General features: G+C 39.3%; 1 protein-coding gene across 3 annotated transcripts in view; it reads left to right on the plus strand.

Moving 5' to 3' along the window:
* NIN (ninein) overlaps positions 1–17874 on the plus strand; it is a 130038-nt gene that overhangs the window by 107264 nt on the left and 4900 nt on the right. For 2 of the 3 annotated variants that reach the window (XM_032236754.1, XM_032236772.1), the window contains exons 22-25: positions 116–229; positions 1951–2097; positions 4439–4615; positions 11267–11467. In XM_032236754.1, the coding sequence (XP_032092645.1) occupies positions 116–229; positions 1951–2097; positions 4439–4615; positions 11267–11467 (639 nt within the window). Of the gene's footprint in view, positions 1–115; positions 230–1950; positions 2098–4438; positions 4616–11266; positions 11468–13759; positions 14276–17874 lie in introns of those variants that run through there. The other variant, XM_032236763.1, reaches the window with a different exon arrangement.

The raw sequence follows: 17874 nt of genomic DNA on the forward strand, positions 1-17874 counted from the left end.
AGAAGAAAAACTGTTGAAGGTTGGACACCATTGATACATTTGCAGACTGCTAGAGTCTTGGTAGCTGACTATAGATACTAATAGCAGTCCTGCTTGGGCTTTACTATCTTTGCAGGCAACTAAAGTGGCTTTCCTAGAGAGCCTCACTGCTTCCTTGAGAGAAGAGAACTCATCTTTGGAGCACCAGAATCAGCATCTGAAAGCACAAATGGCAGTATCACAAGACAAGGTGTGTTATTGTCCTGTTAAAACACTTATGGATCTAGACTGTTTGTACATTTGCCCACATGTTGATGAAAATGGCTTCTAGTTAGCTTAGAATTTAACAATTCATTTGATTCTGTGCAGTTATGCTGCAACAATGATTTCTCATAGCATTAGATCAACATATTTGTGGAGAAGAACAATAATATCATTGCACCTTTGGTTCCCTTACATTTGCTTACTTCAGTGGTGGGTTCCGGATCCCATTCCAACCAGTATGCTTGGAACGGGCCTGGCGGCATGTACATGGACATGCACAGTGTGCATGCACTCACGTGCAGCATGCCCATGCATCTTAGCGCCTCCGCAATGCTCCAGCTGCTCAGCGAAGCGTCACGCAGGCAGTGTATGCTCCATGCGCGGAAGCACTGAAGACTTAAAAGACCGGTGAGCTTGGGCGGGCGGGCGGGCCCTCCGGAGCACCTTACCGGAACGGTATCCGGTGCTTCAGGCAGGCTTCAGTACGCCCGTACTGGGCCATACCACCTGCAACCCACCACTGGCTTGCTTCCACAATACACCAAAAAGTACTCTTTTTTCCTCTGCTCTTGCCTATGCATTTATCCATGGACATCTCTATATAGAATGGAATGGAATGGAATAGAATGGAATAGAATAGAATAGAATATAGAATAGAATATAGAATAGAATAGAATAGAACTTTATTATAGTCCTAGATCAGCAATAGATATCACTGTTTACAATATATTAAAAATAGTACTGATATTAATAGTGGAAAATAACATCCCTTAGCAATAACATAATAGTGGAATATAACATGTTTTATTCTATTCTATTCTTCTATTCTTGCTTCCACAATAAACTAAAAAGTACTCTTTTTTCCTCTGCTCTTGCCTATGCATTTATCCATGGACATCTCTACATAGAATGGAATGGAATGGAATTTAATGGAATAGCATAGAATAGAATATAGAATATAGAATATAGAATATAGAATATAGAATATAGAATATAGAATATAGAATATAGAATATAGAATATAGAATATAGAATATAGAATAGAATATAACTTTATTATAGTCCTAGATCAACAATAGTTATCACTGTTTACAATATATTAAAAATAGTACTGATATTAATAGTGGAAAATAACATCTCTTAACAATAACATAATAGTGGAATATAACATGTTTTATTCTATTCTATTCTTCTATTCTTGCTTCCACAATAAACTAAAAAGTACTCTTTTTTCCTCTACTCTTGCCTATGCACTTATCCATGGATTCTCTAACTGCCAATTAAAGATGAACTTTATTGAGCAATAAAATGTCCTTCATAGTACTATATGTTCCTTTCATAATTTAAAAAAAAATGTTGTAGGTCATGCTGGCTGGTTCTGATTTATCTTTTCTTTCAGTTCCCATCTGTACTGAAAGAGTTTATTCTGCATTATCTTAATTGCCTCGCTGTTTGAAAAATGTCTCAAGAACAAGAACTGTTTTTATACACTCTGTTGCTGTAAAGGAAAGAAACCACCCATGTTTCTTTACCTTCAAGAACAGAGAAAGTGTCTTTGCTCTTATAAAATGTTTTCTCAACCTGAAATACGTATTCTGTATATACAATTTTTGATTGAGCAGGGAACAAGTGTGTGGAAAAAGCTTATCTTTGCTGGAATAGAATCTATTTCATGCCCCCAACTTCTTTTTTCTTTGGCCCTTTTAGATCCAGAATTTCGATGATATTGTGCAAAATGTTAGCCTTCAGGTATCCAGGCTCAAATCAGACCTGAGGGTCACCCAGCAGGAAAAAGAGAATCTAAAACAAGAAGTGACGTCATTGAATAAGCAACTGCAAATAGCCAATGAGAAGGTACATACAGATGGGAGGGTCTGATTTCAACAGTTACTGAGTCATCCTGATATTTATTTAAGGGAGAAATGGGCTGCTATTGAGAAGCAGAAGTCTTCCCACATCTTTAAAAACAGGGGTTGACAGGTTTAAATAAATTCACATCTTTTAAGCATCCTTTCAAAACCCACCTTTTTATGCTGACTTTTCCTGCTGTTGATTAATTAATATATTTCTTTTTGATGAATTATTTTTGTTCTCTATTTTCTGTTCTATAAGTATTGCTAACTGCTTCAAGATTGTTTGTAATGAAAAATGATATACACACACAATAGTACCACTCTTTCTAAACCCATTGCAAGATTTAGGAAAATGACGACAATTTTAATATTTGTTCAGTTACCATGAGACCAAAATAGCTGCATGAAATGCTTTATAGCTGTTCAACAGAATACCTCACACTAATTAAATATTCTAAACCAATTCATTCTTCAATTATTCACACAGCTGGATTGAAATCAAAATATTTTCAGAGTTGTCTTTACCATTAGAGTAAATGAAAAATCTGGATTAGATAGTCCTTTCTAATTGGAAAAATATCTGTTTAGTTTGGGTATACCGCATCTTTTCTCTTCAGAGCCCCAGGTGGCAAATGGAGATCTCCTCTCATTTATTCATCAAATTTGCAGATGACACCAAGCTGGCAGGAATAGCCAACACTCCAGAAGATAGGCTAAAGATACAGAAGGATCTTGACAAACTTGAACATTGGGCACTATCTAATAAAATGAAATTCAATGGTGAAAAGAGTAAGGTTCTACATTTAGGCAAGAAAAGCGAAATACACAGGTACAGTATAGATGGTATCTTGCTCAACAGTAGTAACTGTGAAAGGGATCTTGGAGTCCTAGTGGACAACCATTTAAATATGAGCCAGCAGTGTGCAGCAGCTGCCAAAAAAGCCAACACAGTTCTAGGCTGCATAAACAGAGGGATAGAATCAAGATCACGTGAAGTGTTAATACCACTTTATAATGCCTTGGTAAGGCCACACTTGGAATACTGCATTCAGTTTTGGTTACCACAATGTAGAAAAGATGTAGAGACTCTAGAAAGAGTGCAGAGAAGAGCAACAAAGGTGATTAGGGGACTGGAGACTAAAACATATGAGGAATGGTTGCAGGAACTGGGTATGTCTAGTTTAATAGAAAGAAGGACTAGGGGAGACTTGATAGCAGTGTTCCAATATCTCAGTGGTTGCCACAAAGAGGGAGTCAAACTATTTTCCAAGGCACCTGAGAGTAGAACAAGAAGCAATGGGTGGAAACTAATCAAGGAAAGAAGCAACTTAGAACTGAGGAGAAATTTCCTGACAGAACAATTAATCAGTGGAACAGCTTGCCTCCAGAAGTTGTGAATGCCACAACACTGGAAGGCTTTAAGAAGATGTTGGATAGCCATTTGTCTGAAACAGTATAGGGTTTCCTGCCTAGGCAGGGGGTTGGACTAGAAGACCTCCAAGGTCCCTCCCAACTCTGCTATTGTATTGTATTCCCCAGCCAGAATTTGGTGAGGTAGGTTAAATACCTGTGTTTCTCTAAATTTGGCAACTTGAAGATGTATGGGCTTCCCCAGAAATGCACAGAAAGAGGATTGGAAATTGAAGTTGAAGATAGAGTTGAACTCTATCTTCAAGTTATCAAGGTTGAGAAAGCATTGGGTTAGACTGAGACAAAGCGATTAGCTCCTCCTACTAAGGATTCCAAGCAGCTTTCAGATCAAGTGACAGCCTCAATCCAGATCTCTTCAGTTCTAAACTAGATTAAACTATAACATGTGTGCCTTCTTTCAAATTAGATACATGTCATAATTATCTTTTTTCAATGGATAGCAGTGTGAGAAATTGATTTCCACATTTCTTTTGTTCCATGGATATAAGCAGTTGCCAATCCATACCCTTCACCTTGAATGTTAAAATGATTTCATATACTTCTTAAATGTTTATTCACTTTTTATCAATTATGTGCATCCCATCTGGGTTTGATTGCATAGAACACTTTCAAACTATTTCCATCCCGTTCAAAATTCTTCACCATAAGTTCCAAATGAACTTACTTGTTGTAGGCTCATGACTTATATTAACCTTTAATTGCAGAAGTTCACTTTTGTTTTGCCTTTCCAATAGTCCTATAAGGCAGCCCTTTTTATTTCTTATTCTTTTTATGGGAATGTAGCCAAGTTAAGAGGGAGCGACTTGCTCATATGAGCCAAGGTAGGAAGTGGCTTTGAATCCAAGCCTCTGCACATCTTCCTAGCTTGTATCATAAGTTTGACTTTGCTGTCTGCTTGTTTCTTGCTTCAGAGTCGGTTCCTGGAAGCAGCCGTGCATTCATCAGGGATACAGAACCAGCAGAAGAAGCTTTGTTGGGGTGAACTGGAGCTGATCAAGCAGGAGCAGCAGCTTCTGAGGCAGGAGAGCGAGCAGCGGCAGAGGGAATTCCAGGGTGCCAAATCAGAACTATCTCATTCTAGGGAAAAGGTGAATTGGAATAATTGTCAAGCAGTAATATGTAGGCAGCCCGCTTTATTCCAAGATTCAGAGGTAGCCGATCAAGTCTCTTTCTAGATATTTGAACGACCAGCACTAGATTGACCAAAAATTGCTGACGTTTAGTTTTGTTTGATTCTGATATTTAAAATGATTTACCATTTGAGTCTTTACAGCTATATCTTTTTGCACCAGGCTCTGCTTAGTGAGCTTAAATAAATGAGAAGGATAGATCCCACAAGATTGAATTACTGTTCATTCCTGTATAAAATCTATTCCTATTTCATAAAGAGTATTAGGCCTGTTTTAATAAGTTATCATGGACCTGGGACTGATACAGAGCAATTAATACAATGATGTAATGAATTTAACTCCTTTGCTGCAAGGATTCAAATGAATCTGCAGTGAGAAAAGTAAAATCACAATTGCTACTACTGTTGTTGATGACCTTGGTTCATAGTGCAATCTGCAAGGTTTCCCCTCTATCACTAGAGGCAACATTGTAGGGAGAAGAGGGAGGTCCCACATCACATACACTTACGTAAATGAATACTAAGTGTGGGAATTTAATTTGATTTGGGAATCTTTTCTGATCTTTGTCTATGGCAGAGTTCTTCAACCTTTTGCAGGAGTGGGGGGGAGAGGGGATGGTTCTGTGGGCAAGTCTCGCACAGCTCCATTTGCCCAAGTGGGGATGTGTTGCACATCCTCGCCCACCACTTCTGCGTCCTGGTTCCTGGTTCCAAAAGGCTCAAGGCCTAGTAGTGGGCTGCAGCCGAGGGATTGGGGACCATGGACCATGGATTGGTCCATGGAAATGCTCAATCATCCAGATCATGGTTGCCCCAAAGATGCTTTTCAAAGGGCAACTGGACCTTCTTGGTTTTTTCTTGAAAACATTTTGCTTTTCATCCAAGAATCTTCTACAGGTCTGATTGGATGGTAGGGAATAGAAGGATTTATATTCTTTTATGATCTGTTGTCCAGTAAATCATTTAGATGTATTAATAGGTCCCAATGTATCTCCTCTTACCTCTGTTCTGTGTTTGTGTGAGAGAGAGGGGGGGGAGGAAGAAAGAAAGAATATTTAAATTTAGATAAATAAGAATATTACCAATCAGACCTAAATGCATGTCTGATGCTTTGCAGCTTGCCTGACATTGATTTTATTTACCTATTGCTCTTGCCAAATATGACAGCTCGAATCTACTATTCCAACCATCAAGCAACAGAATCCCAAAGCCAGTTATGCATTGAGCAAGAGAAGCTGAATGTGAATGGCTAAAGAAGAGCTACAGAAGGAGCTACAGAAGATCAGTTTTAGGTGTGGGGGAGGCTGGCCTAGAAAATGCACTTTCATTTTGCAATTATCTTAAACTTTGAATTTATCACTTAGTTTTATTCCATCTTTCAAAATCTGTCAAATTATAAACAGTTTGTTAGTTCCATTTAATTTTATAATACACTTCTTTGGGACATATGGATAGCTTCAGTCAAACTAGTTCCTGTGTTCCAAAAACACAAGCAACTATTCCTAGTAATTGTTTTTATAGCTGGCTAATTAGCTGCAGTCTCTGCCATAACCAACCAAATGGCTGTTTATCACTACGTAGACAATGGGATATAGACCATCAAGCAACTGCTACTAGCCATGACAGAACGTATCTTTATGATCAAAAATAATCTATACTGGTTACTATAGAACCGTGATGGTGAACTTATGGCATGCATGCCGGAAGTGGCACACAGAACCATCTCTCCGGGCATGCAAGCCATCGCCCTTTGATCGTCCGGGTTCCGGTGGGCTGCCCAGCTAGTCTTCACGCACGTAGGAGCACCAGAAACTGAAAAAGCAGCCTGGTGCACATGCGCGCACCAGATAGATGATCTTCCAGTTTCCAGCATGTGCGCGCACTGGCCACCTTGTCTTCCGGTTTATGATGCCATGTGTACACGAAAACCACCTGGCCAGTGCGCATGCGTGCACCAGAAACCGGAATATCATCTTCCTGGCACGCATATGCGCTCCAGGCAGCTGCTCTTCTGGTTTCTGGTGTGCACACAAACGCTCATTTTGGCACTTGGTGCAGAAAAGGTTTCCCAACACTGCTATAGAAGGTCAGAAGCAAGAGAAGGATACTGCTGCCATATCCTTTGTTCATTTCCTGGAGATCCGGGAATGTTGGCGAAATGATGATTATACTTTAGATTAAGGAGATTAATATACATTTCTGGTTCTTTTCACCAAAGCAACATATGAAAGATTATAAAATCTAGACCATGCAGGCTTTTGACCTGTTTAAGCTGGGGATCTTATATTCTCAATTCCTGTATGTGCCAGTAATCTCCTACTGGAAGGATGAAAGCTTTATAAACAATATTTAATTCCTATCCCTATAAGCCTTGCAACTCTAAGGATTATGATGAAGTTCTAGACAATTTGCTAGATAGCCTTTGTTGGACTATACTGACTATAAGAAAAGATCTATTTGGTTACAGGCTGACTATACCTGGAGGTATGTTTTGTTATCTTGGTTGGCAGAGTTAAAATGAAATCATGCCACTTTTTTTTCTAAAATGATACTAAAATCTTTAGGTTAGTCCAACAGAGATTTTCAAAATGGCAGAAGAGTTAGCTGAACCTATCTTGATTTAGGAATTGACACTCAGCAAAGGAACAAAACCTTCTCAGCCTTGAGTAAGACTGACCTTGCAGTTTTCACCGATGTAGATTTTGCCATAAGAGATGTGAGCAGAGCTGAAACCAGATTTCAATTCCTGTTGGCTTGTGGGTAACATTCAGTGATTTTGAGCTAGTTGTATGCTCTAAGGGTGGCGCGGTGGCTCAGCACTTAAGACACTAGGCTTGTTGTCTAGAAAGCCAGCAGCCCAGGTTCAAGATCTGAGTGCACCCGACAGGGTAAGCTCCTGTCCTTGCCCCAGATCCTGCCAACCTAGCAGTTTGAAAGCACGCAAATGCGAGTAGATAAATAGGTACCACTTCAGTGGGAAATTAACACCACTCCATGACATCATGCTGGCCACATGACTGCAGTCTTCATACAGTGCTGGCTCAATGCCTTGAAACAGACAAGCACCACACCTATAGTCTGCAATGACTAGCAGAGTAAAATCCGCAGGGACTGCTATTTTTATGTACCTTCTAAATCTTACTTCCTCAGAGTGATTGAAATAATAAAATTATAGAAGACCTTAAAATAAGTCACCTTGAATTTGGAAGGATATAAATGTAATGAATCAATATTTTTGTGGAAAAGGGAGCCACTGGGGGAAGAGAAATGGTGTTTTGAAAGTTAGATTCAACATAAAATAGTTTCATTAAACTTAGCAGTCGGAGCTCAAGTATTTCATTTTCAATTTTAATCACAAAAAAGATCTAAATTGTCCCTTTGGGAACAGATATTTTACTGCTCAATTTTAATAGCACAAAATTCAATTGCTTTCAATCAGTTCTTAAATCAAAATTTTGTCTCCAAAAATGGAACATTTTGCGATCCAAATGCATTCAGAAAAGAAACATGTTGCCCAATTTATTTTGATTCTACAAGTTACTGTATGTACGGCCAACAGTCACCCAAGGTTTGGAAGACCATCCAATCCATTGCTGCTCTGACCACGAGAAGAGTGAAATGTTGATTCAGCTCCCATCCGCCCTTTGCTTCTGACAGTTAATTGGACATCTCTTCACATGTTCAACCATCAGCCATAAGATATTGAAACCTGCTCTTACTTTTAACTCAAACCAGATCTCTTAAGAAGCTGAGTTCTGTGCATATTAAATGTGCAGGACACACTTAGCCCAGCCTATAGTCTCTTGAAGAGAATAGTCTCAAAAGAGAGTCTCCATTTATATGTCCTACCAGCAACTCTCTTCTGTTTCTCTGAAAAAGTCCTTCTTTTTTTGTGTTTTATTACTCTTTTTCCGTGCAAGTTTTATTTGGCCCTTTTTGCCCTTTGATTCCCATAATTGTCTCTCCATCTTGTGTTTTTCTTCTTCTTCCTTTCTGGCTAACCTATGCCTAGACCTTGGTGGCTGGAACTAGCAGAGACGAATGCAGTGCTCTGCCTGACTTAACGTGTGAAGGTAGAACCAACTCTTTTCTTCTGTAATCCCACTGCATGGAGAGAAAAGAAATGACATTACCTAGTACCTGCCATCTCATCTTTCCTTTCATTTGTTACATACTTGGTCCTGAGCCTCAAGGCAATAACCTGCCTCATTTGAAGGAGCTACTCTTCATTTTAATGGCAATATTAATGGTCTTGTTCAAGCATCATAGGGGAAATAGGCAAATAATTTCTCTAGTTTCAGGAAGAATGAGAAAAGGCTTATCTTTAAAGTCTGCACTTTCCAAGAATATGAGGCAGGATGCTTAATACAAAACCAAATTTCAGGGAAAAAAATGAAAAGTGGCTCTGAGATTCCATTTTCTTTTTTCCCCATTTTTTGTTAATTGTTGGATGGATTGTTTATTTCATGAGATAACTGGAATTGTTTTTCCTTCCATGGTTTCCCAATTGCATGCCCTTAGTGGAATAGTGAGATTGACATTTGCATGGCCAGTTTACTGATCTTTTATGATCTCCAAACTATATAATTTCTCCTATGTTTCTTTACTTTGTACAACCCAAGTGAGCCATACGCTCAGGGAAAACATTCTTTGTAAGTTAATTGTGATTACAAAATCTTTCTCCAATTTGTATTAAATTTGGAGCTCCAGCTAAATTTCCCATGAACGTTGTGCTGCTGCTGATGATTATGGTGGTTGATAGCTTGTATGGTTTTCCACAAAGTTTAGAGCATGTGAACTGGATGTGCATGCAAGAGAACAGTTGCACATGCCCTTTCCACTTCATTAGTCCTCCATTCTACCATAACCAAAAAGACACATAAAAGATTGTTTATGTAATTCAGGTAAGAAGTAAATGTAGGTGATTTTTCCCAACTGAATCATCACATAACCTTCATGATTAAACACAGTATAAATGTCTTATCTGATGCTTCATATTTGAATTTCAACAAATATTGATTTGTATTATTTTTGTGTAATAGTTCTAATGCAACTGCAACCAACCTGGTGATTTCCAAATGTGTTGGAATACAGACTGGGAACTTTGTCTGGGAATTCTGGAAGTTGCAGCTGAACCATAGAACATCATATTAGTTATACAAAATTGTATAAAACTGTACCATAAGCTGGTTCTGATATTTCAGGACAAAAGCTGCTAGCAAATAAATAACATACCAAAAGCTTTCTCACATTGTTCAAAATTCTAATATTAATTAATATTAATATTTTAATTCACTGCCACTTTAAAAGCTATTTTCATTATATTGCTGTATTGCCTTACAACTGCAGCTCCCTATAGAGCTCACAACATAAAAGGATTACTTTTGAGTTTGTAATTAGCAAATTTATGGTTAGTTTTATAATGAGAAAAATCTCCCAACTAGAGTTATCAATGTAATCCTAGAGTTTTCTCTTCAGTAGGCCTGCTGAGTTTAATACCATTCATTCTAAGGCAAAGATATATTCAATTGCAATCTAATCTGGGGAGTGAGGATGGGGAGCTAAATTCTTAATAACATTTGGCAATCAATTATTTTTAAGCTACATCCTAGGGTCAACTGCTTTTAGCCTTGGTAATGTCAGAATTGGGGATCATAACACAGAACTGGAAAGGGTTTTTTGTTCCCTTGTCAATTTACTGTGAATGTCTTCAACATAAATTTATTTTCTCAGCTTAATAAGCTTAATAAGTTAGAAGGACTAATAAAAATGTTATACATTTTATTTATATTAAAATAAATCTTTAGGGATATATGGATGTGCGCACCAGCTCTATTGGTGCCTCCTAAAGACTGTTTCTATGCCATCTAGTCAGTATTGAGACTGAGGCTGAACAATCACATAGAAGGCCTTCTTCAGAATGATCTGCCCCAACTGGCTCTTCAGAGAGACTTCCCTAACAAAAACGCTAAATGCGTTCAGCTGAAACTCCATCATCCCCAGTCAACTTGACCAATACTGTCTGGCACTGATGGCAACTCTAGTTCAATACTTCTGGAAGGCACCTGATTGGATAAAGTGCCTTAAAGTAGCAACCTAATGTGTGTGGGTGGGAGGGAACAGGGCTAGTATGGAACAATGTGTTGCAAAGGGTTGTGCTAGTGGTAGATTTAAATAGAGGGGAAAGAGAGACACAAACCCACGGTTAGCAATATGGTATCTCTCCATACCAGCAAGCATTTTCTTTCCCACAACTCCATTCCTTCTTTGGTCTGGAGCATGGCAGAAGGTGGTTGAGGATTTTTTTTGTTTGGCCTAGATCTCAGGTGAGAAGCCTTTCCTCTCCCTCATCCCCACTCCTTTTCTCTCCCTCTCCTTCATTGACTCCTTTGCCAAGATCTTAATGCATGGGCTGCAACAGTGTGAAGTAGATTAAATTTGTATGGTTTAAATTTGCCCACACAACTAAAGGGAACATTAGACCAGTTCCTGAGAGTCCACCTTTGCATTCTTCCTGACTGATCTTGATGCTCATATGATGAGAAAGGGTTCTTGGTCTAGACTGCGAGGCATCTCTCTTATATTTTCCTACCCATCTTCTCTGATGCAGCTGCTTCACTCAAACTCCAGCATGATGCTTAGCCCACCCCAGCACCCTCGAGAACTGCAGGAGATCCAGCAGCAAGGATGTCCTGTTGTCCCGTCTGAACAATACCAGCAGCTCCAGCACCAGTTCCTTCAGGCAGAGAGGAGGTGTCAACGCCTGCAGGAGGAGCTTGAGAATCGGCCCTTGGAAACGAACATGCCCCAGGTATGTTACAGTTTGTTTCTTCTTCACTGAATGTAGATTAGTCATCTACCACTTCACTTTTTCTTCATTATGTCCCTTTCTCTGTTTATGCCAGTTTCAAATTTCTAGTGCAACAGATATAATCTTTCCATATATTGCATCAAAGCATGCTCTCGTTGGACAAATGGCTATCATAATATCAGTTAGGAGACCTCTGAGGAAGGGAAACATGCCACTTATGATGCAGCTTATTCTATTCTCCTAGTACCAGGTTTGAATTTACACCTCTATGGTTTCATCTCATTGGTTCTTGTCCTACCACAGTGACAGAGATCATGCCCATTCCTTTCTTTCTATGAATATCTGAAGACTACTACCATATATCTCCTTTGAGTCTAATCTATTGCCAGCTAAATATAGCCAGTTCTTTTCAACATTCTTTGAAGGACTGACCATCTTAGTTGAACCCTTCTGTACAAGATCCAGTTTGCAGTTCCTAAAAGTGCACAAAGTAAGATACCAGTTTTAACGGAATTGGAAGAGCAAAATCTTTTATTGGATTACCTGTACAGCACAATTCAGTGCAAATCTAAGCTGCTGGTTCAATTTCTCAGTTCTCATGTTCATGGCAATCATTTAACATGAGGGCAATCTGCATAAGGTAACTTTTCATTTTGCAAAGTATCTCTGCACCAAAATGATTACATCTTTTATAATGAAAAATTCCGACAATCTGTAGCCATTCAGACGTTGGATTCCAATTCTAATCTGACCCTAGCAAGCCTACTAGTTACTCAAAATGCATGATAATTATTCTTTAGTAACATTTATATGGCCCCAGGTTTCTCCCTTCCATCCAGTTCTAGAAAATGGACCGGAGGCTTTCTTGTATTCTGCTTATTGCACTATTTAGTTATCAAAATGCTAGCAATCTGACATATCACTACTAATCTGTGTCTTAAAATTAAGTAATCATAGATAAAATGTAATAATAGAAATGGAGGATACAGCAATAATTCTAGCTTATCGTATTCTAGCTTCTGTGTATGAAATGCTGGAAGATAGGATAAGGGCTTTGTGCTTAACATATAGCTGACACTGAAATGTTGAATTTCATCTGAGATTTATGCTGCATCTTCCTCCTCTTCCTCCCTTTCTATGGCTGATTCCATCTCTTGGATAAACCATTATGACTACTATGATATCTAGAATAAGATCCTTGGTTAACATTTTCCTCTAAATCTTAACTGAAAAGCAAGATTTGAACGGGTTTCTTGTTTTGTAGTGTGGGCAAACTACAACATGTGTAAATGATCAGCATGATTAATTTGGATGTAACAATAAATGACAGCTGACCCAAATAAGGAATGGGGTGATCATGCAAAGAGAGGAAGAGATGTATTAGCCTGAGGCTTAGAATTGGCAATGAACCTCACCCCAATGTCAGAAAATAAGAGTCATTGGCTGTATGGTGCTTGCTCTTTTTAAAGAGCTATTGGTCTTTAAAGAACTACTGTCTGCAATGCATGACCTATGTGGGTATGTGTGATTTCCTTGTTTTTGCAATGGGCAGTGAGAATAAGTTTGAGGAACAAAAGGAAGAGCGGGCAACCAAGTCAGATAAAAGAAACTTGAGTTCAAAGCAGAAATGTAATTTGAGAAAACAATTCACTTTAACTCCCTTCCAAAAAAAAAATCTTATGGGTAAAGGCAGGGAGTGGGGAGGTGCTTTCAGACTTGCCAGAGGCTGCTAAGGCAACTGTATAATAAAAGTAGTAGAATTCATAACTTTTCTAGTTTCCTAGTCTGGTCTTACTTGAAGGGCTGACATCCATCTTATTCATAAAAGAATTGTGGAGGGTCAAGTTTGACATGTTTTCTCAAACTACATTTCTGCTTTGGACTCCATTTCTTTGATAGCAATAGCACTTAGGCATATATACCGCTTCACGGTGCTTTTCAGCCCTCTTTAAGTGGTTTACAGAGTCAGCATATTGCCCCCAACAATCTGGGTCCTCATTTTACTAACCTAGGAAGGATGAAAGGCTAACCTTGAGCTAGTGAGACTCGAACTGCTGGCAGTCGTCAGAATTAGCCTGCAATTCTGCATTTTAACCACTGTGCCACCACGGCTCTTCTGATCACAGTTTAGGTCCTGTCCTCAAAGTTAATCTCACAGCCCTTTGCAGTTCTTGTGTTTGTCTGTCTTGATATGATGCTTAAATCGCACTGAGTGTTTGTGCTGCTTAAGTGTGATGTGCTGTTTTCAAAGGCCTGCGGGTCAAGTGTGTCCTCCTTGCCTTCTTTCCCCAGGCTTTGCTTCCGGAGCAACGATCATTGCATGCAGATACGTACAGGCGGATTGGTCATCTCTGACACCCCTTGGCTTCTAACGCACTGCATTCCTTACTCACACTAACTGGCATAAGCTGAGAAACCCAGGGATCAAATTGCATTTGTTGTTAATTTAAAATCATCTTTAAAAAAAATGGTCTTGTATTTTCCCCCCATCCTTTATTTATTTGTGTCAGAATCTATTTTTATGAGGGGGAGTGGGGAAAGAAAGAATCACATCTTTTTTATTTTAAATGTTTTTAATTTTGTTATGTCAATTTCATTATTTATGCTATTTAAAAATAACCAGAGGAGTTTGGAAAGAGAAAAACTTATTTTCCCCCACCAATTGTATACTGTATTTTTTAAACAAATGGTACTAAAATTTTTATATATTGGATTTGGAGAAGAAATTTTGGGTTATTTATACAAAATTTTGTACAAGATGTATAAATACTTTTTAAACAAGGAAAGAGCAAAACTTTGAGGCTTGTAACTGGATAAATAAAATACGCTTTTTTAAAATATCTCCTTGTCTTTTTGTCTTACTAATTAATAGAGTTTTTGGATACATTCCTTGAAGAAGCTGGAGTATTTAATAGGCTGAGTCATTTTGCCATGGAAGTTCAATTAAGGCAATATTTTTTTCCCTTGGCAACTTCCAGATGTGCCTATTTTAGTTCCCAGAATTCTTAGCAATACTCATTTTAGTAATTTCTGAGAGACAAAATCACACATCAGAGAACTGCCAAGTCTCGAAAGCCCACTTTAAGACAAAACCAAAGCTCAGTGGTAGAGCACATATTCTATATGCAGAAAGTCCTATGCTTTATCTATAGTTATGAGTCTACAACATAACTATACTATCTATAATTATGAGTAGAATACTCAAGTCTGAAACCCTGGTTGCAATTAGTATCAACAATGCTAGTATCTATATCTATCTACCGTGTTTCCCCAAAATTATGACATGTCCTAATAAGACCATGCCATATTTTTCCTGTGGGCAAAAATATACACCCTCCCCCAATAATAAGCCCCTTGGACAACCCCACCTCCAGCCAGGCAGAGCGCCACTCACCAACCTAGCGATATCCCAAAGGCACAAAGCTGCAGGAGCCGGGGGGAGGGGGCAAAGGCGCTCACATTGCTTGACGCCTTGGGATACCGCTAGGTTGGTGGGTGGCGCTGTGCCCAGCTGTAGCAGGGGGTTTCCGGGCAGCTGCTATCACAAGCAGCCACCCAGCAACGCCCCTTTGCAGCTGGGCAGAGCGCCACTCACCGACCTAGTAATATCCCAAAGGTGCTAAGCCACATGGCGCTCTGCCTGGCTGGAAAGAGAGGTTGCGTGAGCACTAGTTCTGCCTCTAGCTCACGTGCCTCACTATGCCCAACTCTCCCTGCAGGGCTGGGCCAGGGCGCCACCACCGCCCCACTGCCAAGGCTGCCGCTGCCCCACTGCGGATCTCCGGAGTTTGGAAGCCGGTTATGCTTGGAGCATGGCGGCAGTGAGGCCATAACGGCAGCGGCGGCACCCTGGCCCAGCCCTGCAGGGAGAGTTGGGCATGGTGAGGCAGGGAGGCACGCGAGCTGGAGGCAGAACAAATGCTCGCGCAACCTCTTTCCAGCTGGGCAGAGCACCACACGGCTTAGCGCCTTTGGGATATTACTGGGTCGGTGAGTGGCGCTCTGCCCGGCTGCAAAGGGGGTTTTCCGGGTGGCTGCTCGTGAGTGTGGTCGCTTCAAGGCTGTTGTGTTGCGCTGCTGCAACAGCGCAACACAGCCATTCGCCCATGAGGCTGCCCGGCTCTTTGGGAGCCCACTCACAAGAGAGCAACCCCAAAACAATAAACCCCCCATAATGAAGCCCAATCCATATTTTGTAGATAAAAAGAAAATAAGACCCTGTCGTATTTTCGGGGAAACACAGAATCATCTATCTATCTATCTACCTACCTACTTACCGATCTAAACTGTTTAGAAACAATCTTCAACAAAAGTACACTCAGTTTCCCTAGCAAGACAACTACTTTGTGGGTTCTATAACTATGTTACCAGATCCCAGATGACAAAGCCATGATTTTAGGCCCTTCCAGAGTATGAAGTAAATCTGACATTGGAGAAAATGATATTGCAAAGAATAGGCGCCACAGCAGAAAAGATACTCCTCTTGGGTCCCATCAGATGACCTTGGATGGAATCTGCAACATGCCCTTCCTGCCATTCATGATGAGATAGATAGATGTGATTGGGGAGAGGTGGTCTCTCAAATAACTGTGTTCTTAATAAAACCTTCAAATAAAGAACCAACCCAAGGACTCTGATTCAGCTGAAGCAACTGTATCTTTGAGGATAAATTCAAGGGTAACAAAATAAAGCAGCTAGGCTAAAAGACTGTAATTTTAAATCCAATACCCGTAGTGGGAATGAAATGAAGATCTGTAATAGTTAATCTTTATTCATGGCAGAATTGGATGGGATCCTAATAAGATATGACAATAATAAAATCTTAGAAAAGCCTAACAATCTGAGATATTCATATGAGACAGCTATCAATTTGTTATAGGCAAATTTATTCATGACAACAAATTATTCCCAGTTACAATAATAAAAACTGATAGCAAAATGCAAATGGATTTCTTCATAATGAATAAACACTGAAATTTAATTACAAAATTTAGATAATTTGGGCAGAAATCCTATCTACATAGACAACTACATAATACATAGCAAGGAAAAGAAATTGTGGGTTGAGTATAGATTGTTGAATTAAAATATTGGCTCTTGTTATTTATACAAAGGATAAATACACTTTAGGATAAAGCATCTGAAAAAATAACTTATGTTATGACATCCATACACTTTTAGAATGTCTGTACAAAATCCGGGGTGTGATTTCACTTGGAATATGATGGGTGGAAAGCTGCCACATCTCACCAAATGTATAATATTTCTGGAAAGGATGCAGAAAGACTAACCAAAATGATCAAAATTATCAATTAAATAAACATTATTATAAAACAGGAGCTGCTAATTTGAATGTTTTAAAAGCGGATTGAGAGCAGTTGGGTGTAGTGGTTAAGGCTAGAAACCTGGAGATAGAGTTGTAGTCCTACCTTAGGCACAAAACTACTTAGGTTGGTCACTTCCTTTCAGTCCTAGGAAGGAGGCAATGGCAAGCCACTTCTGAAAAACCTTGCCAGCAAAACTGCGAGAACTTGTCAAGATAGTCTCAGAGAATTGGACACAATTGAAGAAGAAAAAAGGATTGGAAAATTTAATGCAGAATAAGTCTATATTCCCCTTTAGAATCATAGGCACTACATACTGGTATCTGAAAACTATCAGGGGGGAAAACTTCATTATGAGCATAGCTGCCCTTAGTAACAATTGAACAGACCGCACACCACAAAAGTCTCACTTTAGGATTCAGAGATTTATTTGAATTTAAATCATAGCAAACATAAAGCCTTTACTGTAGGCACTTACATCACATTGCAATGAGGCTCAATCGGACAAGCAGTCAAAAGGGACCTCCCATTATTCAGCTTTGTCTTTTATACCTTAAAACCACAAGTTACATGATCTTTGGAATCTGTCCATACTGTTATAGCAACAGTGGCAGTGCTCCATTCCTTTAACCTCAATGTTACAACATGGCTATTTGTATATGTACTTAAGCATACACTTCCTCTTTTCCCATAACCTCCCCACCTTTATTTTGGCATATATGGAACTACGGTGTCCATGTCAACTACCATTTCATCAGATGCACATGCTGATTACAAATTTTCATTTATACTTGCAGCAGGCAATTTATGTCAATATTGAACCCAATTCAGGCTCCCCAAACTTTACTGTGCTAGAAGGGGGTCCCCATTATTTTCCTCTCACAATACCAACTGCTGGTGCATAATGAGTCAGAGAGCCAGTTGCTTTGAGACTCTTTCTGGAGATTCCTTCCAGAGATCTAGCTGACTGCTATAATGGAGACTTGTGCTTAATCCAACAGGTTTTTAGATAAATATAAATAGTTTTAAGTGAGCTTTTTTTTAAAAAGTTTACACTGGAAAGAATTGCTGATCTAGCTCATC

The sequence above is a fragment of the Thamnophis elegans genome, chromosome 1 (genome assembly GCF_009769535.1).
Source record: "Thamnophis elegans isolate rThaEle1 chromosome 1, rThaEle1.pri, whole genome shotgun sequence".
NCBI lineage: Eukaryota > Metazoa > Chordata > Lepidosauria > Squamata > Colubridae > Thamnophis > Thamnophis elegans.